Source organism: Suncus etruscus, chromosome 9, assembly GCF_024139225.1.
Source record: "Suncus etruscus isolate mSunEtr1 chromosome 9, mSunEtr1.pri.cur, whole genome shotgun sequence".
NCBI classification, from domain to species: Eukaryota; Metazoa; Chordata; class Mammalia; order Eulipotyphla; family Soricidae; genus Suncus; species Suncus etruscus.
Window position 1 is genome coordinate 23,267,378 of NC_064856.1, and position 18,264 is coordinate 23,285,641.

Consider the following 18,264-nt stretch of genomic DNA (forward strand, 5'->3'; position numbering starts at 1 on the left):
AATATTTATCTCTATGGAGGCAACTTATGAAAAATATATGCTATCAATAAATGCAGGAAAAAGAATAGAATTGTCCAATTTGGGTGTGTTTTATGGGGAGTATAGCTGTTAAAATATCAATTCTAGAACAAAAAGATAAGTCTGAATTCTAACCATTCAACCTTGTAATAGGTTAAATGATAACAAACCATTCATTGATTTTTTTTAAAAAAAAAAAGAGTAATAAACAGAAACATGTACCAATTGAAAAAGCAAGGCAATTCAATTATAATTAGGAAAACAAAAAGTGATGAGCCTGAACAATACTGTCTTTGTTTGTGAGATGCGTTGAAAGTGGTAACTCAATAACAATGCAGAATCTATTTTCTCATTATAGGAAGTCAACACTTATCACGTTATTTTTGAAATCCATGTGCCAATTGAGTAACATACAAAACTTTGTAAATAGGGCTAATACACTTCCTTTTAAATCTCTAATAAGTGTAGACTCAAATATGTTAAAACTATAGAACAGAAGAACAGTTGTCAAAATTTATATTCACCATTCCCCTAATTAATGCACAAATCCATTTATCCTCCCCATCTACTCAACAAACATTTTGATTTCCTAATATGCTTTTACACTAGATATATATTAATTCCTAGATTAAAATGACTCTAACAGCTATTTTTACTTGTTGTTTTTAGTTATTGTTGCCTAAATATCTCCCAAGTAGCTAAATGGCTGAATAGCTGAGGATAAATAAGGACATGCCAACATACCTTTTGTAGCCAGACGAACACAGTTAATTTTGGTCTCCTGTGTAATAAAAGAAAAATTCCAGTAAATTTTATTGTGGGACCAAATTGTTATATAAAGAAAAAATATGAGTATACATACACATATAGGTTTGTATTGTTATACTATGTCACCACCACCCCATCCCTTACAACATACATACATACACACACACACACACACACACACTGGAATCACTTTTGAACTCTTTTGTGTCACTTCCTCATTGGTTAGAAACACACTTTACTTCTTTTGTTTCCTAGATTCTATCACCTCATAAGCCTTTTACCTAGGTAGAATTACCTCATAACAGAACCTATCTACAGTAATACTCAGCAAGTCCATGAAAGCAATCAATATCCTTCATTCAATTGTATGGGTTCATCAAGGGCACCCAGAGCTATTTGGGGAGACATGTTAGAGTGAAATAAACATCTGTATGCACAGACTTAAACAGATCTTGGTAATATTGCAATCAGTATGAATGGGTATAAATCCAACTGAAAAATTCTTGTTCAAAGGTCAACTGGCCCAGAGATCTCGGGCAGACTTCAGACTTTTCCTAGATAATGTTGTGTGTGTATTTGTAACAGCAACTATGATATTTGATGAACGACCTTTCTAGTTGTGTTAGCCATTCTCCCAGATGGCCAGAATCCATAAATGTGTGCTACAGCTGGGCATGCAGTTCAGTTATAGAAAATTGTTCTTAAAAAGGAATCATCTTATCCTACTTTATTTATGCCATTTACCAGAGGTCCTAAAGTCAGTTAAAAAATTCTAGTTGATGGGTCTGAGCAATACTACAGCAGGTTAAATCTTAGTTCAATCCTTGCATCTCAGATAGTCCCCTGAGCACTGCCAGGATTGTTTCCTGAACACAGAGTAGCAAGCACCACTGAATTCTTTTTTTTTTTTTTTTTGGCTTTTTTTGGGTCACACCCAGCCGCGCTCAGGGTTTATTCCTGGCTCTATGCTCAGAAATCACTCCTGGCAGGCTCGGGGGACCATATGGGATGCTGGGATTCGAACCACCAACCTTCTGCATGCAAGGCAAATGCTTTTACCTCCATGCTATGTCTCCAGCCCCAGCACCACTGAATTCTTGTTGAAGGCTAAGTATATTCTTTGAGTGCTGGAGGTCTAGGTTGGATCCCTGGTATCTACAGTTCCCAGATATTGCCAAGAGAGATCCTTGAGGAAGGAACTTGAAGTGACTTCTGTGTATAATTACCAAACCAACCAAAATTAAAGAAATAAAAATTTCAATAAAATAAAAAATTAAACCCCTAACAGTCTGAATGTAGTATAGAACTTAAAAAAAATCAATGATATAAGTGTGTGTGGAGCTAGAGAGATACCACAGTGGTAGGACATTTGCCTTGCACGTAGCCAACCAGGACAGACCCAGGTTTGATCCCTGGCATCCAATATGGTCCTGAACCTACCAGGAGTAACCCCTGAGCACTGCCATGTGTGGGCCCCCCAAAATATAGGTGTGTTTGCATCAAAAATGTTGGTCTTGGAGCTAAGCAATAGTAATATGGGTAGAGTGCTGGCTTTGTACTCTGCAAACAGATTTTATCCCTTGCAACCATATGGTCCTCCCAAGCCTGCCAGGAGTGATTCCTAACTACAGAGCTAAGTGCAACATTAGAGCCCCTGAGAACTTCTGGGTGTATCCCAAAACCCAAAATTATAATGTCAATTTCATGGATAATGTACTCCTAAAAATGTATATTGAATGTTCTTGGAGTCATTCAGATAGGATGAATTAAATAAGACACATGAACTTTTGTGGAGGTTTATTTTCTTTTTAAACTCTAGGTCCAGTGGATTTGAAAGATAGTACAACAAGTAAGGTACTTGCATTGCAAATGTCCAAACTGGGTTTAATCCTGACACCCTATGAACTTCCAAGTCTGTTAGGAGTGATCACTGAATACAAAACCAGGAGTAAAGCCTGCATGTATCCAAGTGTGCCCCCCAATAAACAAGAAAACCCCACTTCATATCCAGTGTAAGTGGGTATCTAGATTTGAGTATTAGGTGGGTGGTGGTGACAACTGACTCTGTTTATCTCCAGTAATATTTATTTTGTTCCTCAAACCATAAAATATCTGTTCTTTTGGGATTGGAGAGATAGTACAGGGATAACATGCTTGCCTTGCAAGGAACTGACCCAGATTTGATCCCTGGCATCCCACATCATCCCTGAGTTCAGCAAGAAGTGAACAAGAAGTGAAGCACGAAGTGCTTTCTTTAGCACAAAGCCAGAAGTAAGCCCTGAGCACTGATGGGTATGACTCAAATCCCCCCTCAATAAAGTCTATTCTTGCTTGTATAGGAGAGATATCAGGATATTGAAAAATGGTGCTTAAACTCAGTGACATTTTTTTCTAGAAAAAAATTAGTTATTTGATAAGATCATTCAAGTTCTTTGAACTCTTCTAGATATTCATTGTGATTTGCCCTCTAGTCTTTCCCTCATTAGGAACTAGGTTAGGAAGAAAAAGTTCACACATGGTATTGTCACTGTATAGATAGCTACATTATCACTATTTTCTACTTATGTGAGGATTCCATTAACATTTAGTTTTCTACCAAATATATTTATTTTATGTGTTTATAGCTGTATTTATGGAACTTTGAATTTTGCTATTGAATTATATTTAAAACATATCTTCCATCTTCTTTAATGCTATTGCTACAACCATCTGAAATTTTTGGGACATAATTTTTGCTAATTCCTTCTAAATTATTACTATAAACAGAGACCTGGAATATGATCTGTAAGATGATAAAATTTCGAGATTTTACACATGTTCTAGAGTGCTTCTTCTAGCTTGGTATTCATCAGATTATCTGAATAATTAGTTGATTTTCTACTAAGCATTTCTTTAATGATACAAATTCATATCCTACTGTTATAATTTTTTCACAAAAAGAACATGAGAATAGAATTAAATTCACTTTGGTTACTGCTATTCTAATGCATCTTCCCTAAACAATCAGCCCTATAACTATGGAAGAAGGCAGATAGGGTTGACATGGTTTGTTCTCTGGGACAAATGTTTAATTTTCTTTCTTTTAAAAAAGTGCTGAATGGCTTCTTTTAAAAATACAGTTTTATTTCATACAATGGAAAGTAGAAACATGGTAAAAGAATATGACACATTATAGTTAAAATATTTAAAGTATTCATTTGAGGTATTCATATAAAATGTGAAGTATGCTATATTCCAAGAAAAAATGTGTCTTTGAAGAACATACCTAAAAGATGGAAAGAGGAAATCACTAAGAAATAAAAAGAGTTGAACTCTATAAATGTAATGTCAAAGAAGCTTAAGTCACAAATGAGGCTTGTAAATGATGACAGATGTGAGTAAACTTGTTTTTGGTTTCATGTTCAGAGAACATAAAGTTCTTCATGTCTATTGGCTTTCATTTCTGTGATTTGATTTTAAGGAATAAGTGAGCCAAGATTTAAAGATTTAAAGAGTTTAAAGGAACAGTATCCCAGAGAGCTACAGAAGTTCTGCAAACATCATGCAATGCTACCATGACTGTTGCAAGTCAGCCCCTGATGAGGTACCACCCTAGGGTGGGAGCAGAATGCCAGGTCACACCCTAGGGTAGGGCACAATAACCGATCAGGGTAGGGTCAGTAACATAATAATCCCAGAAAAATGTTTACATACACAACACATGACCATCACTGAATGACTGAAAATGGGAGAGATGCCAAGAGAACAGAAGTGCTCAGGAGCCCCAAGTTTATATGAATATAAATAATTTTTTCAGTTTTCTGGTTGTGTCTTTCATCCAGCAATATCAAGGCCTACTTCTAACTCTGTACTCAGGGAATACTTCAGCAGAGGTTGGGACCACATATGATCCTGGGGATCAAACCTGAATAAACTCCCTATGATATTTCTCTGGCCCCATATTGGCTATATTTTTCCCCTTACACATTATTCTGTTCCTAGGTCTGTTATATATCCTAGAACAATATAGTACCATTGCATTTCCCATTATTTTAATTCATTAATTAGCTAATGCATTAATTACCTAAATTAATTAATACAAACTTCCATACAATACTTGCAAATCTGACATATATTAGTATATGTGACATATAAATGTATCATCTTTGTGTGAAATATAATGACAGAACTCTTATGCTTTTGATGTAACATGCTTCCCCAGGTTCTACCAGTATTGTGCAGCAAGACACATTGCCTCAATTTTTCCATTAATGATAGTGAAAGATGTAGAAACAGTTCCTTAGATGCAGTAGGCAGGACCTACAAAATTTGCTTCAAGTTTTCAAATATTAAGTGTCATTTCACTTACCAGCAGTGTTCCTGCATGTTCTTTTGTTATTCTGTTTTTATGACACTACTCCGGGATAATGAATCTCTCTCTCTCTCTCTCTCTTTCTCTCTCTCTCTCTCTCTTTCATTTGTCTTTTGTAGCTTATCACCTCATTTTTAAAATGACGCACATCTATACATATTTACCTACTTAAGACTTTGATTTTGAGAATTAGCTAACTCTAACTCATCCATTCATCCTTATTACATCATGGCACATCTTTCTAATTGAGGGACTTGTGTCTTCATTTCCAAGACATCAAATATTTCAGCAGATGCTATTAATTATATGGTTATTATTGCCAATTGATCAAGAAGCTCTAAATATCCAGAAAAATAAATACAGCTCTTATCATACTGCTTCAACAGACTGTCATAGAGTCCATTTAGTATGATAGGATTAACCATGGCCCTAAAATCTTTCCATAATTTTCCCAGTTTACTTGACCTTTGCCTTAATTTTCTTAAGGTTTTTAAGGAACCCTATGTAATTAATTTATTATTTACTTACTTAAATGAATTTATTACTTAAACCTTTCAATAAGTATACAGGTATTATAAAATTACTATTGTTTGAATGGTCATCACTGAATGATAACTTTGTGTCAAGATATTAAACTTGGCACTAATGTTACCAAGAATTAGTTAAATATATGTAGGGTTTTTTTGGCCTTATGAAGTATGTAAAAGGTAGTTTTTAGTATACAAATATTATGTATTCTCACAAATAAACAAGAGGAGAGGAGAGACTAAGCTGCAGACTGGGGCAGCTGGTCACTGGGGTCTGCTCTCCATTGACTCTATGACTTTTTCTTGAGAAACAACAGGTTTCAGGCAGTTGCCAAGGCCAGACTCTCAGAGAACATTCTAAGTAACATGCAAAGCCTTTCAAAAAACTCAGATAAAACTCAACTTTGGTTTGCTAAGTTCATTACCTTACCTAATCAATTATCTGGAACTCACATCAATCAAATTGCCCTCGTCAAGATCAACAAAGACATTTTGATGGGCAGTTCTAATGGCTACTATTCCAACAGGCTGTCTGCCTTTACCTTTCTTCACCATTAGTTGTAATTGGGCACTCTTACTTTGACCTTTTCACCTCTTACCTTTTGGATAAGTTGTAGACAAGGGACTACTGAGCTTTCAAAAATGAGTGCCTTATATAAGAACAATGATGAACTTGAAAGACTACATAAAATTAACTAAAAAAGACAAATATTGCTTAGTGCCAATGACGGTTATATTCTGAAGAAACTGAAGTCATAAAAGCAGATAATAGAATGATGATTGTCAGGTTGAAATGTTGGTCTAAGAATTATTCAGCATGACTAAGTTCTAAAGATTGGTACATTACTGTATTTTACTTGAAGTTTGCTAAAAGAATAAATTTTAAGTGTTTTCTTACACACAGTGTTAACTATGTGAGATGATAAATATGTTAATTAGCTCAATTATGGCAGTTATCTCTCAATGCATGCATATAGCCAAATATCACCTGTACCCCTTAAATGTTAAGTAGTCTTGATTTATTAATTAAACTTCAATAATGTTGAAAAGGTTCACAAACCAGACTGGAAAAGGTTAAATAAAAAGAGGACCAAGGATATTAAAAAGCATAATAACAAAGACAATTAATAGAATAAAATGCAAATGCTTCTAAATATAAAAATAAACTTTTAAAAATAGACAAAACCATATCATCAAGAATTAAAAATTAGTATAGTAAGTTGTGGTTGTGATATAAAGAATAATTGGCAGGGCTAAGACCAAGCACATCAATAATAGCCACAAATGTGATTGTGTTTAACTCACATAATTAATGAAAAAGAACTCAAATCTCCTCAAAAAGCAAGACCCAACTGTATGCTGTATGCAAAGTTTACAACAACAGTAAAGTAATTCAAATTGCAACAATAAAGAAATGGAAAAAAACAATTAAAAATTTAAGCAATAAAAGCAATCTTGATGAACGCAGTTTAAAAAAGACACCTTTTAGTGCTAAAGTCTACAATTAACAAGGAATGTGGTAGGTATGAATATCTAAATGCCAAACCTCAATGATCATCTTTAGAAAGAAGAAAAGACAATATGAGACTACTTCCAGTGTACTCCAGATAAAATAAACAAAACAAAGTAAAAGCTGGAAAGAGCTTAATCACACCCTGAGTAGCCTTAATAACCAGAAAAACTTTCTTTTGATAAACTTATGAAATGTTCAAAACATTGATAAATAATAGTTAATGAATCAATACACAATAATTATAATATAGTAAAATATATAATATATAAAATATCATATAAGAATTCATTAAAAGTTTTTTTAAATGAACCAAGAATTTTACAAAGGTGGAGGAAGAGAAAATTAAAGTTAACAATTTTAGTAAGACCTATTTAAAAAAACGTGAATCTATGAAAAAGTTAAAGCAGAAAGTTTAGGAAAGAATATCCATTAAATAAAAGAAAAAATGCTCAACTAAATTTCTAGAACAAAATCAAGAAAAGAAAAAATAGAAAAAATGACAATAAAGGCATCTTTTTATAATGATAAAAGCAAAAATATTAAAGTGGAGAAAAGAAAGAGTAGAGAAAAGGAAAAAGAATGCACCAATATATAAAATAAGAAATGACAAGAGATGATAGTACAATAGATAGAGTACTTGCCTTACACATAGCATAAATAATCTCTGGCACTACTGAGCATAATCTCCCTCAAAAAAAAAAAACCCAAAACAACAAAATAAATGACAGAGAATAGCTATTGAAAATGAATAAATATTTTTTTAAAAAAGGAATTCTGTTCACATTTCTGGAAATATTTCAAGTAGATAGAAGTACATATGTGAAGTGGAAGGAAATACCAGAACCACTGAAACAAATCAGTCAAATCACCATTCAGGCATTTTCAAAAGGGGTTTCAACCTTATCTTTAAGGATAAAAGAACATTTACAACAATGGTACAATTTTGGAGAATGAAGGAAAGCTTTGTTATTCTTTTTTATGAAACCAGTATACAGTGACAGCTAAGCCTATATAAGAAATTTATATTTGACAAGACTATCAAAAAAGTGGTAAAAATGGAAAAACAATTTTACTTTTGTATGTGTAAAACTATCACCTAATGTGTTAGTGAACAGAATCTAACAGTTTTGAAGAAAAATAAAATGCTATGATTAAGTGGAATGGATTTAGAAATAAGGTTTTGTATTAGGATATCATTCACACTACAATAATCCACCCAACAAGAAATCAAAAGAGAAAATCACATCTCCATGAATGCAGACTGCATTTAAAACAAATTATCATCCATTCCTGATATTTTTAACTCTTTTTGGGGAGAGTGCAGGACAGCCTCCTATCAGTCCAGATGGTTCAATGCTCAGGCCTGCAGATGTGGTAGTATTTTCCCTATGGTACCAGGGACTACTAGGGCTATCCCACTGGTGCTCAGAAACCATCAAGAACACATCTCATGGTGTTCAGGGTATACACACACGTATATGTATACATGTGTGTGTATATATATGTATATATATATATATACATATATATATTAGTTTTGGGGGGGTCACACCCAGTGGTGCTCAGAGTTATTCTTGGCTCTTTGCTCAAAAATCACTCCTGGCAGGTGCTCAGAAATCACTCCTGGAAGGTTCAGAGACTCTATGGGATGCCAGGAACCAAACCTGGGTCATCTGTGTGTAAGGCAAATGCCCTATCTATTTGTGCCATCACTCTGCCCCCACCATTATATTTTTTAAATAACTCAAGAAAATAAAATTTGATGAGCATTTTTCATAATATGGCATATATATGTATATTCATATATCTCTATTAGTCCATATAATGCAAAGATGATCCCACTAAGAATAAAAAATAAGATGTCCTCTGTCTCCACTACGCCTTTACATGGCACTTTACTATTACAGTGTAATGCATAAAATAAATCAATCAGAGCATACAAAAATAAACTTACTATAGCTATTTGCAGATGATACATTATATCTGAAAATCCTTTAAGAATCAATGATAAAAAAGTAGCAGGTTATACAAATTTACATACAAAGTATGTTCTCATACATAAAAACAGTAATCAGTCCAAAAACATGAAGATAGTGAATCCCATTTATAATGGCAACAAAGATTTAATACTTAGTAATTGACTTAGCAATAAGTATAAAACCTATATGAAGAAAACTTAACAGCACTTCTAAAAGATACAACCGTGGACCTGAACAAAAAGAAAGCTATCTTCTACTCTCAGCTAAGATTATTCAACCTCTAGAGCACCCTAATTAATGTATAAATAGAGAACAATTCCAGTAAAACTCCTAACAGACAGTTTGTGAAATTATATATGTTGACATAAAGGCTTCTATGAAAAAACTGACAAGCAAGAAGAACAACTGAGTGAGGGGACTTGGCTGATTAGTTGTTAAAGTGCAGAACTTCTTCAATTAAAACAATGCCTTTGGCAAATGGGCAAATAGGCCAAGAAATGGAATGCAAAATCCGGGGGGTGGGGGGGGTGACGCAAAACAAGAACAAATAAAAATATAAATATATGAAAAGTAGTATCTCAGATTAATAGGGCAAAGATGGTCATTTTAATCAATCTGGAGGGTGGTAGTAGAATTAAATTTCATGCCTATATAACAAGCATCAGAAATTTAAATATAGGAGAGAGAGAAGCTATACAAGTACTAGAAGCAAACACACACATTCCTCTGTAACCTGTTGTAAGAAAATTGAGACTCCAAAATCTGAAGTACAAGAAAAGAATTGGATGTGCTGATTTGTTTTTGTTGTGGAAAAATACTATCTGCAAAGCCAACAGGTAAGTAAAAACTGGCGAAATCTGTGACACATGTCACAAAAGAAGTACTATTCTTGATATTCTTAGAAATTAAAGGAAAAAAAGTAAAAATTTGGTGGAAAATTAAGACATAGAGATAATTCCAAACTCATATGAAAGTGTCCTTTTTATATGAAAACATGCCAACTTCACTTATAATAAAAACTGAAATTAAAACCATAGTGAGATAAATTTTCATATGTGTCACGTTTACAAAACTGTTAGACCACATGAACAGCTATGGGGCTATGGGGAATAGGTTGTGTCCACATAGGACAGTACTGAGTTAGACAACCATCACAAACAAGAGGTGGAAGTTTGATGAAGAACAAGTTGCTTACATTGTCTAGAAAGTTAACCTTAGAGAATATTTATACATTAAAGAGAAATAGTGACTTTGCTTAATTTTATTTAATTGTACTGTGTACAACAGAAATAGAAATAAGGTCTTTTTAAGTTTTATTTTGGATTTTGGTTTTTGGGTCACACCTGGCAGCTCTCAGGGATTGCTCTTGGGTCTGCACTCAGAAATCACTCCTGGCAGGCCAAGGGGACCTTATGGGATTCTGAGAATCAAACCACCATTCATCCTGGGTCAGCAGCATGCAAGGCAAATACCCTACCACTGTGCTATTTCTCCGTCCCCAGAAATGAAGTCTTATACAAATAAGTCAGTTGCTCAATCACTGAGTTAAATTCCTGGCCCACTCCTACATAGTGGAAAAATCATGGTGAAACCAAGGAGAAAATGCTAAGTGATCAAAGTTGACATCACTAGTAATGGGACACATAGATATCAGAAGCCTCCTGATAAGATGTGTTGAATCCTTTTATGATATTCCTGCCCAAAGAGCAAAACATAAAATCAATCTGAACAAATCTTAGATAAACTCAACAAGAGAGAGATTCAACAAAACTTAATTTTTGTGTCAAGTCATTAAAACCAAGACCTTGGAGATATGAAGTATCTAGAGAAATGACAATCAAATACAACTGGTGATTCCAGACCAGAGTTTGAAATAAAATTTGAAAGATAATTTCCAAACCTTGGGCTCACATAATTACATGAATATTAATTAGATAAGTAATATTAATGTACTATAATTAATTCATCATAATTGCATTTTATTAGAAATGTATTGTAAATGAGCATTGAACCACTTAGGTATAAAAATAGTAGAGAGGGGTTCCAGGCTTCCCCCTTACTCTAGGGGGGAGGAGCATAGGGAGGGGCCGAGAAGATAGCTGCCTTGATCCTGGAGGCCAGCTCTTCCCAGGTATGGGGTTAGGGGACACCCCATGCCGGAGGCATTCTCCCTAGCTTGGGGGGTGCTGGGAGGCTTGGCAGACCTCCAGCCATTCCCCTCTTTCCTCCCCTATTCCAGGCCATCCCAGATTGCTGGCCCACCTATCGTGGTCCTCAGGCTTTCCCCCTTTCTCTCCGGACACTTAGGTGGGGGGACACATGGGGTGAATGGCGGCCAATGCAGCACTGGTGTATGTCGGGACATTATGTCGTGACATTCACTGGTATTTTTTTCTCATTGGTCTCCATTTCAAAAACTGCGCAGGGGTACCATATATATTTAAAATAAAAATGGGAGGATGGACTCTCAGGTTGGGAAGAGACCAATTCGGGTGGAGGTACCATATATTTTCAAAATAAAAATGAGAGGATGGACTCACAGGCTGGGAAAAGGCCAGTACTCTTTACCTACTTGTTTACTCTCAGCGACCTCTTGGCCTCTTCCTTCTTTCAGTGTGTAAATGTGGTTGCTACCATACTAAGTTTCTGACTAGTTCTCATAAATGGTGACAATTGAGTCCACTGTCTTAAGTTAGATTGTTTATTTTCCTCACTTTTTATCTTTTCTCCTCTTTGTGAACTGTTCAATAAGGTATTTTGGTGAAAGAGTCCCTCTCTATCTTTTCCTTCCCTTTGTTATTTGTTAAATAAGGAAGTTTGTAGAAGTGGCCCTCCATTTAACGTTTATATAAGAACCAAGTCTATTGGATTGTTGGACTTGTTCTAGCATCCTCATAGGCACCAATCTCACCATGTGATACTGTTCTTCCTTTGCATAGGCACATTAAAATGTGAAATTATATACAAACACGTTCTTATCTTATAGAGATGGGAACACAAATTTTCTTAAATGGTGACAATTGTGTCCACTCTCTTAAGTTAGATTGTTTATTTTTCCTGCTTTTTAACTTTTTTTCTCTTTGTAAACTGCTCAATAAGGAATTTTGGTGAAAGAGTCCCTCAGTTTAATGCTTATGTTTAAACCAGGTCATGGGGATTGTTGGACTTGTTCTTGCAGCCCCCTTATATGCTGATAACACCAGGTGGCATTATTCCTTGTTTGCATGGGCACATTAAAATGGAAAATACTATACATACAAATAAGTTCTTGTCTAATAGAGATAGGAACACACAAATCTTGTGGTGCAATGGAACCTTACACCCTGAACATTGATGACCTGGCACAGGCCTCAGAGGTCTGGCATTTTCCAGTAACCCCTGAACCAGGGAAGCCATCTATGAAACATTCAAAGTTGTCTGTGACATCACCTGGAAGCAATCCTCTACCAGGGAAGACCCTACTGCTGCTCTGACATTGATTTACTCAAAAGAGTCTTCCCTTAACACTGAGAAGATTTAAACAACAACAATGACCTGCGTACTGGACAGGGTTTTCTGCATTGCCCTTTAACTGTGAGTTGAAATTAGATGCCACTCCGCACCATCCTGACTTCAATGTAGGATATACAGATTCCAGGACCTTCAATACAGAAACATGAGACCAACAAAAGAGACTGAAAAATATAACTGTATGGGCACTACAGACAATGACCAGGATTGGACAAACTAGTTTGCCTGGAACCTAGGAATGGTCCTATGTCAGGAAACTTGTACTTAGGCCAGAGTTTTTCCTTCCCATGACCCCCATACTTTGGTGGGCTCATGCTAACGATAATTGCCACACTAACATTGTTTTTACAGTGCTCCTTTGACTCTAAACCTCTAAGAAACCACTAGTAAAAATATCTGGAACTGCAAAAAAAAAAAAAAAAAGGTTTACATTAGTGTTAACATATATGCTTTTAGTTGCACTGGCATTCTGGGAGATAAAGGAGGGAGATAAGGGATATATGCTTGGGAACAGGGATGAAGGGAGAACAACACTGGTGGTGAAAAGGCCCTCATTTATTGTCACTGTGTACCTTAAATATCACTGTGTAAGATTTGTAAATCACTTTGGCCACAATAAAAAAATTTTAAGGAAAAAAGTGATAGATTATTGATTGATATACCCATCACTGATAGTTATATTAGGCAAATAAATAGATGGGAGGAGAGAGACAGAAAAAGAGCAAATGCAAATAAATATGTGTAAGCAATTAGGGAAATAAAAATGATTGGTTTATAAGAGCACTTTATATTGTTTTTAACAACATCCTAAACATTTTAAATTCCCTTGAACTAAGGAATCAAAAACATTTTTCAGATCAAAGAAAATGAGTTGGGTACAATAAAGTAAGATTGACTATGGGTTAATCATTGGGAAAATGAGCTATGAGCATGTCAAAATGAGTTTATCTTTTTTTGTTTTACTTGAAATGTTACCATATTAAAACATTTTAAACGGAAGCTAAAGAGAAGAAAGTTTTTCACATCCTGAATAGATCATTTTTCTTCATTCTCCAGTCACCACCTCTATCCAAACATTTGTCTATTGGACTGGATGAATGCAATAATTCCCCGTCCATTTGATGACCTGGCCTTCTTTTATTTTTTGTTTGGTTTGTTTTTGGGTCACATCTGGCAGCGCTCAGGGGTTACTCCTGGCTCTGTGCTCAGAAATCGCTCCTGGCAGGCTCAGGGGACCATACGGGATGCTGGGATTCAAACCACCGACCTTCCGCATGCAAGGCAAACACTTTACCTTCATGCTATCTTTTCGGCCCCTGACCTAATCCTTCTTGACCTTGGCAATTAATACTCCAATGCTACCCATAAAACTCTTAATATTCTGAGAGTTCATATCATCCCCTATTAAAACTCTCCAGTAGATTTTCTGTTGACTAATGATATAAATCCCAACTGCTCTTCTCCACCCTCCTTGCTTTGCATAAAAAAAAAAAAAAACCACTGATCTCTCTAGACTAACTTCTCATTACTCTCCCCTTATAGGTGTATTGAGCCTGTTTATAATCCCTGCAGGTGCTGAATTAATTTTATCCTCAAGGCCTATGTGTTTGCAATTCCATCTGTACTAGAACACCTGTCTTCACCTCTTTTTAATTTGAATTCTCTTACATTACCTCCTCAAAGATGCCTTGCATATAGACCCACCCAAATGTTCTACCCTCAAGTCATTCTCTACAATACCAGTTCTTTCTAACATTCACTATTACTATATGAAGATATTTATCTACTTGCTAACTGCTTCTTTCCACATTCTCTACCATATATATATATATATATATATATATATATATATATATATATATATGACTTGCTTACAAGATAATATATACATGTATATTTTAAGCAAGTCAGTGACCTCTCTTTACTGCTGACATATTTTTGACACATTTTTAAAATTAATTTTTAAAATAACTTCATATTCACAGTGATTCATAATTGAGTTTCAGGCATACAATGTTCCAACACTACTCCCTTCACTAGTGTCTACTTCCTTCAACAAAATGATTAACAAGCAGTGCTGGCACAGATCTGGGGGCGGGGGGAAGGGTCCTTTAACTGCTGCAAAGAAGGCTGATGAGTCCAGTCTTTTTGGAAAGCAAAATGGACAGTCCTCCAAAAACAAGAAATGGAGCTTCCATACAACCCAGAAATTCTATTCCTGGAAATATAATCCAAGGGCACAAATAATGCAATGCTGGAAAATTTTATGACTGAAGTTAGATATTTCAATTTTATTTTTGTTTCTCTTTAGTAAAGTGACAGTAAGTAGATTTGAGGGGTAAATTCTTTCATCTTTCCAATTTATAGTGTGCTCACCTCTAGAATGGTAGCAATACCCTCTGGACATCTCACTGGATTGAAAAATAATTTCTGTTTAAGTGTCTGAAAGATGCGAGAAAAATGCAATTTAAAAAAATCATAGTAAATTAACATTAGGATCATTGTCAATATTATTTTCCCTATCTGTCTTCAGTAGAATGCTTTTTTTTTTTTTTTTTTTTTTTTTTGGTTTTTGGGCCACACCCGTTTGACGCTCAGGGGTTACTCCTGGCTATGTGCTCAGAAATCGCCCCTGGCTTGGGGGGACCATATGGGACACCGGGGGATCGAACCGCGGTCCGTTCCTTGGCTAGCGCTTGTAAGGCAGACACCTTACCTCTAGCGCCACCTACCCGGCCCCAGTAGAATGCTTTTTTAAAATTTTACTTTTTAATTTTTTTTTTTTTTTTTGGTTTTTTTAGGCCACACCCGTTAGATGCTCAGGGGTTACTCCTGGCTACGCGCTCAGAAATTGCCCCTGGCTTGGGGGGACCATATGGGACGCCGGGGGATCGAACCGTGGTCCTTTCCTTGGCTAGCGCTTACAAGGCAGACACCTTACCTCTAGCGCCACCTCGCCGGCCCCACTTTTTAATTTTTTAATAATATCTTTATTTAAACACCATGGTTCCAAACATGATTGTAGTTGGGTTTCAGTTACCCCCCTCCCATTCACCAGTGCAACCTTCCCATCACCAATGCCCCTATATTCTGCCTCCCCTACTCCCCACCTGTATTTGAGACAGGCTTTTTGTATCCCTTGCTCACTAGCATTGTTACAAGAGTTCTCAGTGTAGTTATTTCTCTAACTGCACCTCTTTGTGGTGAGCTTCATAATTTGAACCGGTCTTTCCTGCCCTCATCTCTGGGAATATTTCAATGGCTTAAATTCTAAGCTTTCTAGCAGGGTAGCAATGCTCTTTCTCTATTCCTCTTTCCCACACTTCCCACTTATCTGCTCTCTTTTCTCGAACTTTGCTTTATATTGTATTACTAACCCCCCACCAAATGTTTCCAAATTCATATTGCCATTCCAGCATTTGGGTCTTTATGCAGTTTCTCTTCTGTCAGATACACCCTGTCCTCGACATAGCAAGATTCTGTATATCTTTTAAATTTTGGCTCAAATACACTATTTCCTGTACTTTCCTATGCAATCTCAATATCCCTTACATTCCCAAACTTCCAGTTGTAACCTGGGTTTTCTGCCAATGTGATTTCTGATACAATTTATTGTACACATTTGCTTTCATGACTATCTTTTCTACTGAATAGTTATTTCCCCAAAGGCAGGTGCTATATCTTTTTTTTTTGTTATCTTGGTATTCCCCCCACTGACTTAGAATAAGTTCTTAATAATAAACTGCTCAATTTTTACCATTACCACCACCACCACCACCATCACGTCACCATCACTACAGAATGCCCTTCATTCATTGTCACTATGTACCGTAAATAATTCTGTGTAATGAACTTCAGTCACAATGAAAATTAAGAAAAAGAAAAGAGTATAGCCAATGAGGGCATAGTTTTGAATAGTAAATAAATACAGTACAGAAGACTGGCTTCAAATTGTGAATCTGACCTTGTGATGATGACCTTGGACCAATCACTTTCTACCATTCTTTATCTGTCTAAACAAAGCAAGTGCTTAATCTATAGACTCCCCTCCAATTAAAATGCTTCTCATTCCTCAGGACCAAAGTTTCAAAGCCATGGAGCAGCTGTACAAATTATCCTCTAATTGGGATGTCAGAAATGTGGTTCCTCTGGGTCTCATAGAAAGAGTCTTGTATCCTCCATCAGAGACTGGTGATTCCCAGGTCTCAATCCACCTAAGTGAGTGCTGTCCTTCAAGCCTCTCTGCAAGGCTCTTATCTGACCTTAATGATCCCAGTTCTCTGTGAGGGATGCTTTGAGATGTAATTACTAATTGATGTTTGCAAAGTCTTTGAAATTCTCAGGTGACAGATGTAATCAAAGGCCAATTTATTATGATAATTGTTATTAGTACAGTTCTCATTATTTGTTGATGTTAACGGCAGGACCAGCAGGTGTTTCAAGATTAAGCAGAGGATTGAGACTGGTCATATCTGGTAGAAAAAAAGAAAAATGTGAGGGAGGATATAGTGGAATTCAGAATCTTTTAGGAACTCCTGCTGATTTGAGCTCTAGGTAGATTCCATTCTGTAGAATTAATTTAAAGCATGATCCTTAATTTACATAACTTTGTAACTACATTTTATTTTAATAACATGTATAAGGCTTTATTTTATTTTATTTTATTTTTAATTTTTTATTATTATTTTAATTATGACAACAAAGATGCAAAGAAAGAGGACAGTGTAAAGTTACAGTGGAAGCCCAATCACCCATAAACAGAATTCTCGGTAGTCCCATCGATGATATCCCAGCCTTGAACTTTCAGCCAAAGAACATTAAGAAAAACAAAACTGAACTCATGTACAATACAATTACTTTGTCCCTCAAATCCCCAGTTGTAGTACATACTATTTCTTAGCAGCACACAATATAATCTAAAGACATTAGACTTATGTAACTCCTTAAACATTGAGGGCAAAGTACATTTCTCTAGTTCCATGCACATGCTTACTAGTTTAAGTTAGCCTCAAAAGTTTTAGTGGGTTGTTCTTCTTAAGGATTGGAGTCAAGGGAACATAGTAAAAAACGGTATTAAAGTGGCATTTGTTTGCATAGGCCCACCAAAACATAAGGGATCTGGAAAGGCAAATTATGGTCTAAATACAAGGAGACCCTACCCCTGAAGTTTCCTGGCACAGGACTGACTCTAGGCTCCAGGCACACTAGTTTGTCCAATTCAAGTCATCCTCTGTAGTGGCAATACACCTCCATTCCTCACTTAGTCTCTGTTGTTGTTGGTATCATGCTTCTGTATTAAAGATCCTGGAGTCTGCATATCCCATATTGTAGTCAGGATGGTGTGGAGCATCCTCTCATTTCACCTCACACTTATGGGGCAATAGAGAGAACCATGTCCTGTAGAGCAGGTCATTGTTGTCGTCAAGTCTTCTCAGTGTAAACGGAAGTCTCTTTTTAGGAGGTCGATGTCAGACCCTTGGTAGAGTCTTTCCTGGTAGAGAACTGCTTCCAGCTGTTGCTATAAAAGACCTTGGATGTTTCGTAGATAGCTTGCCTGGTTCCGGCGTGAATGGAGGATGCCCATTCTTCTGAGGCCTG

General features: G+C 35.9%; 1 protein-coding gene across 1 annotated transcript in view; it reads right to left on the reverse strand.

Annotated features, from left to right (window-relative positions):
* The window catches only part of PTPRT (protein tyrosine phosphatase receptor type T), a 935,630-nt gene that overhangs the window by 246,428 nt on the left and 670,938 nt on the right, over positions 1-18,264 (reverse strand). The window contains exon 12 of the mRNA XM_049779129.1: positions 763-799. Within this exon, the coding sequence (XP_049635086.1) occupies positions 763-799 (37 nt within the window). The remainder of the gene's footprint in view (positions 1-762; positions 800-18,264) is intronic.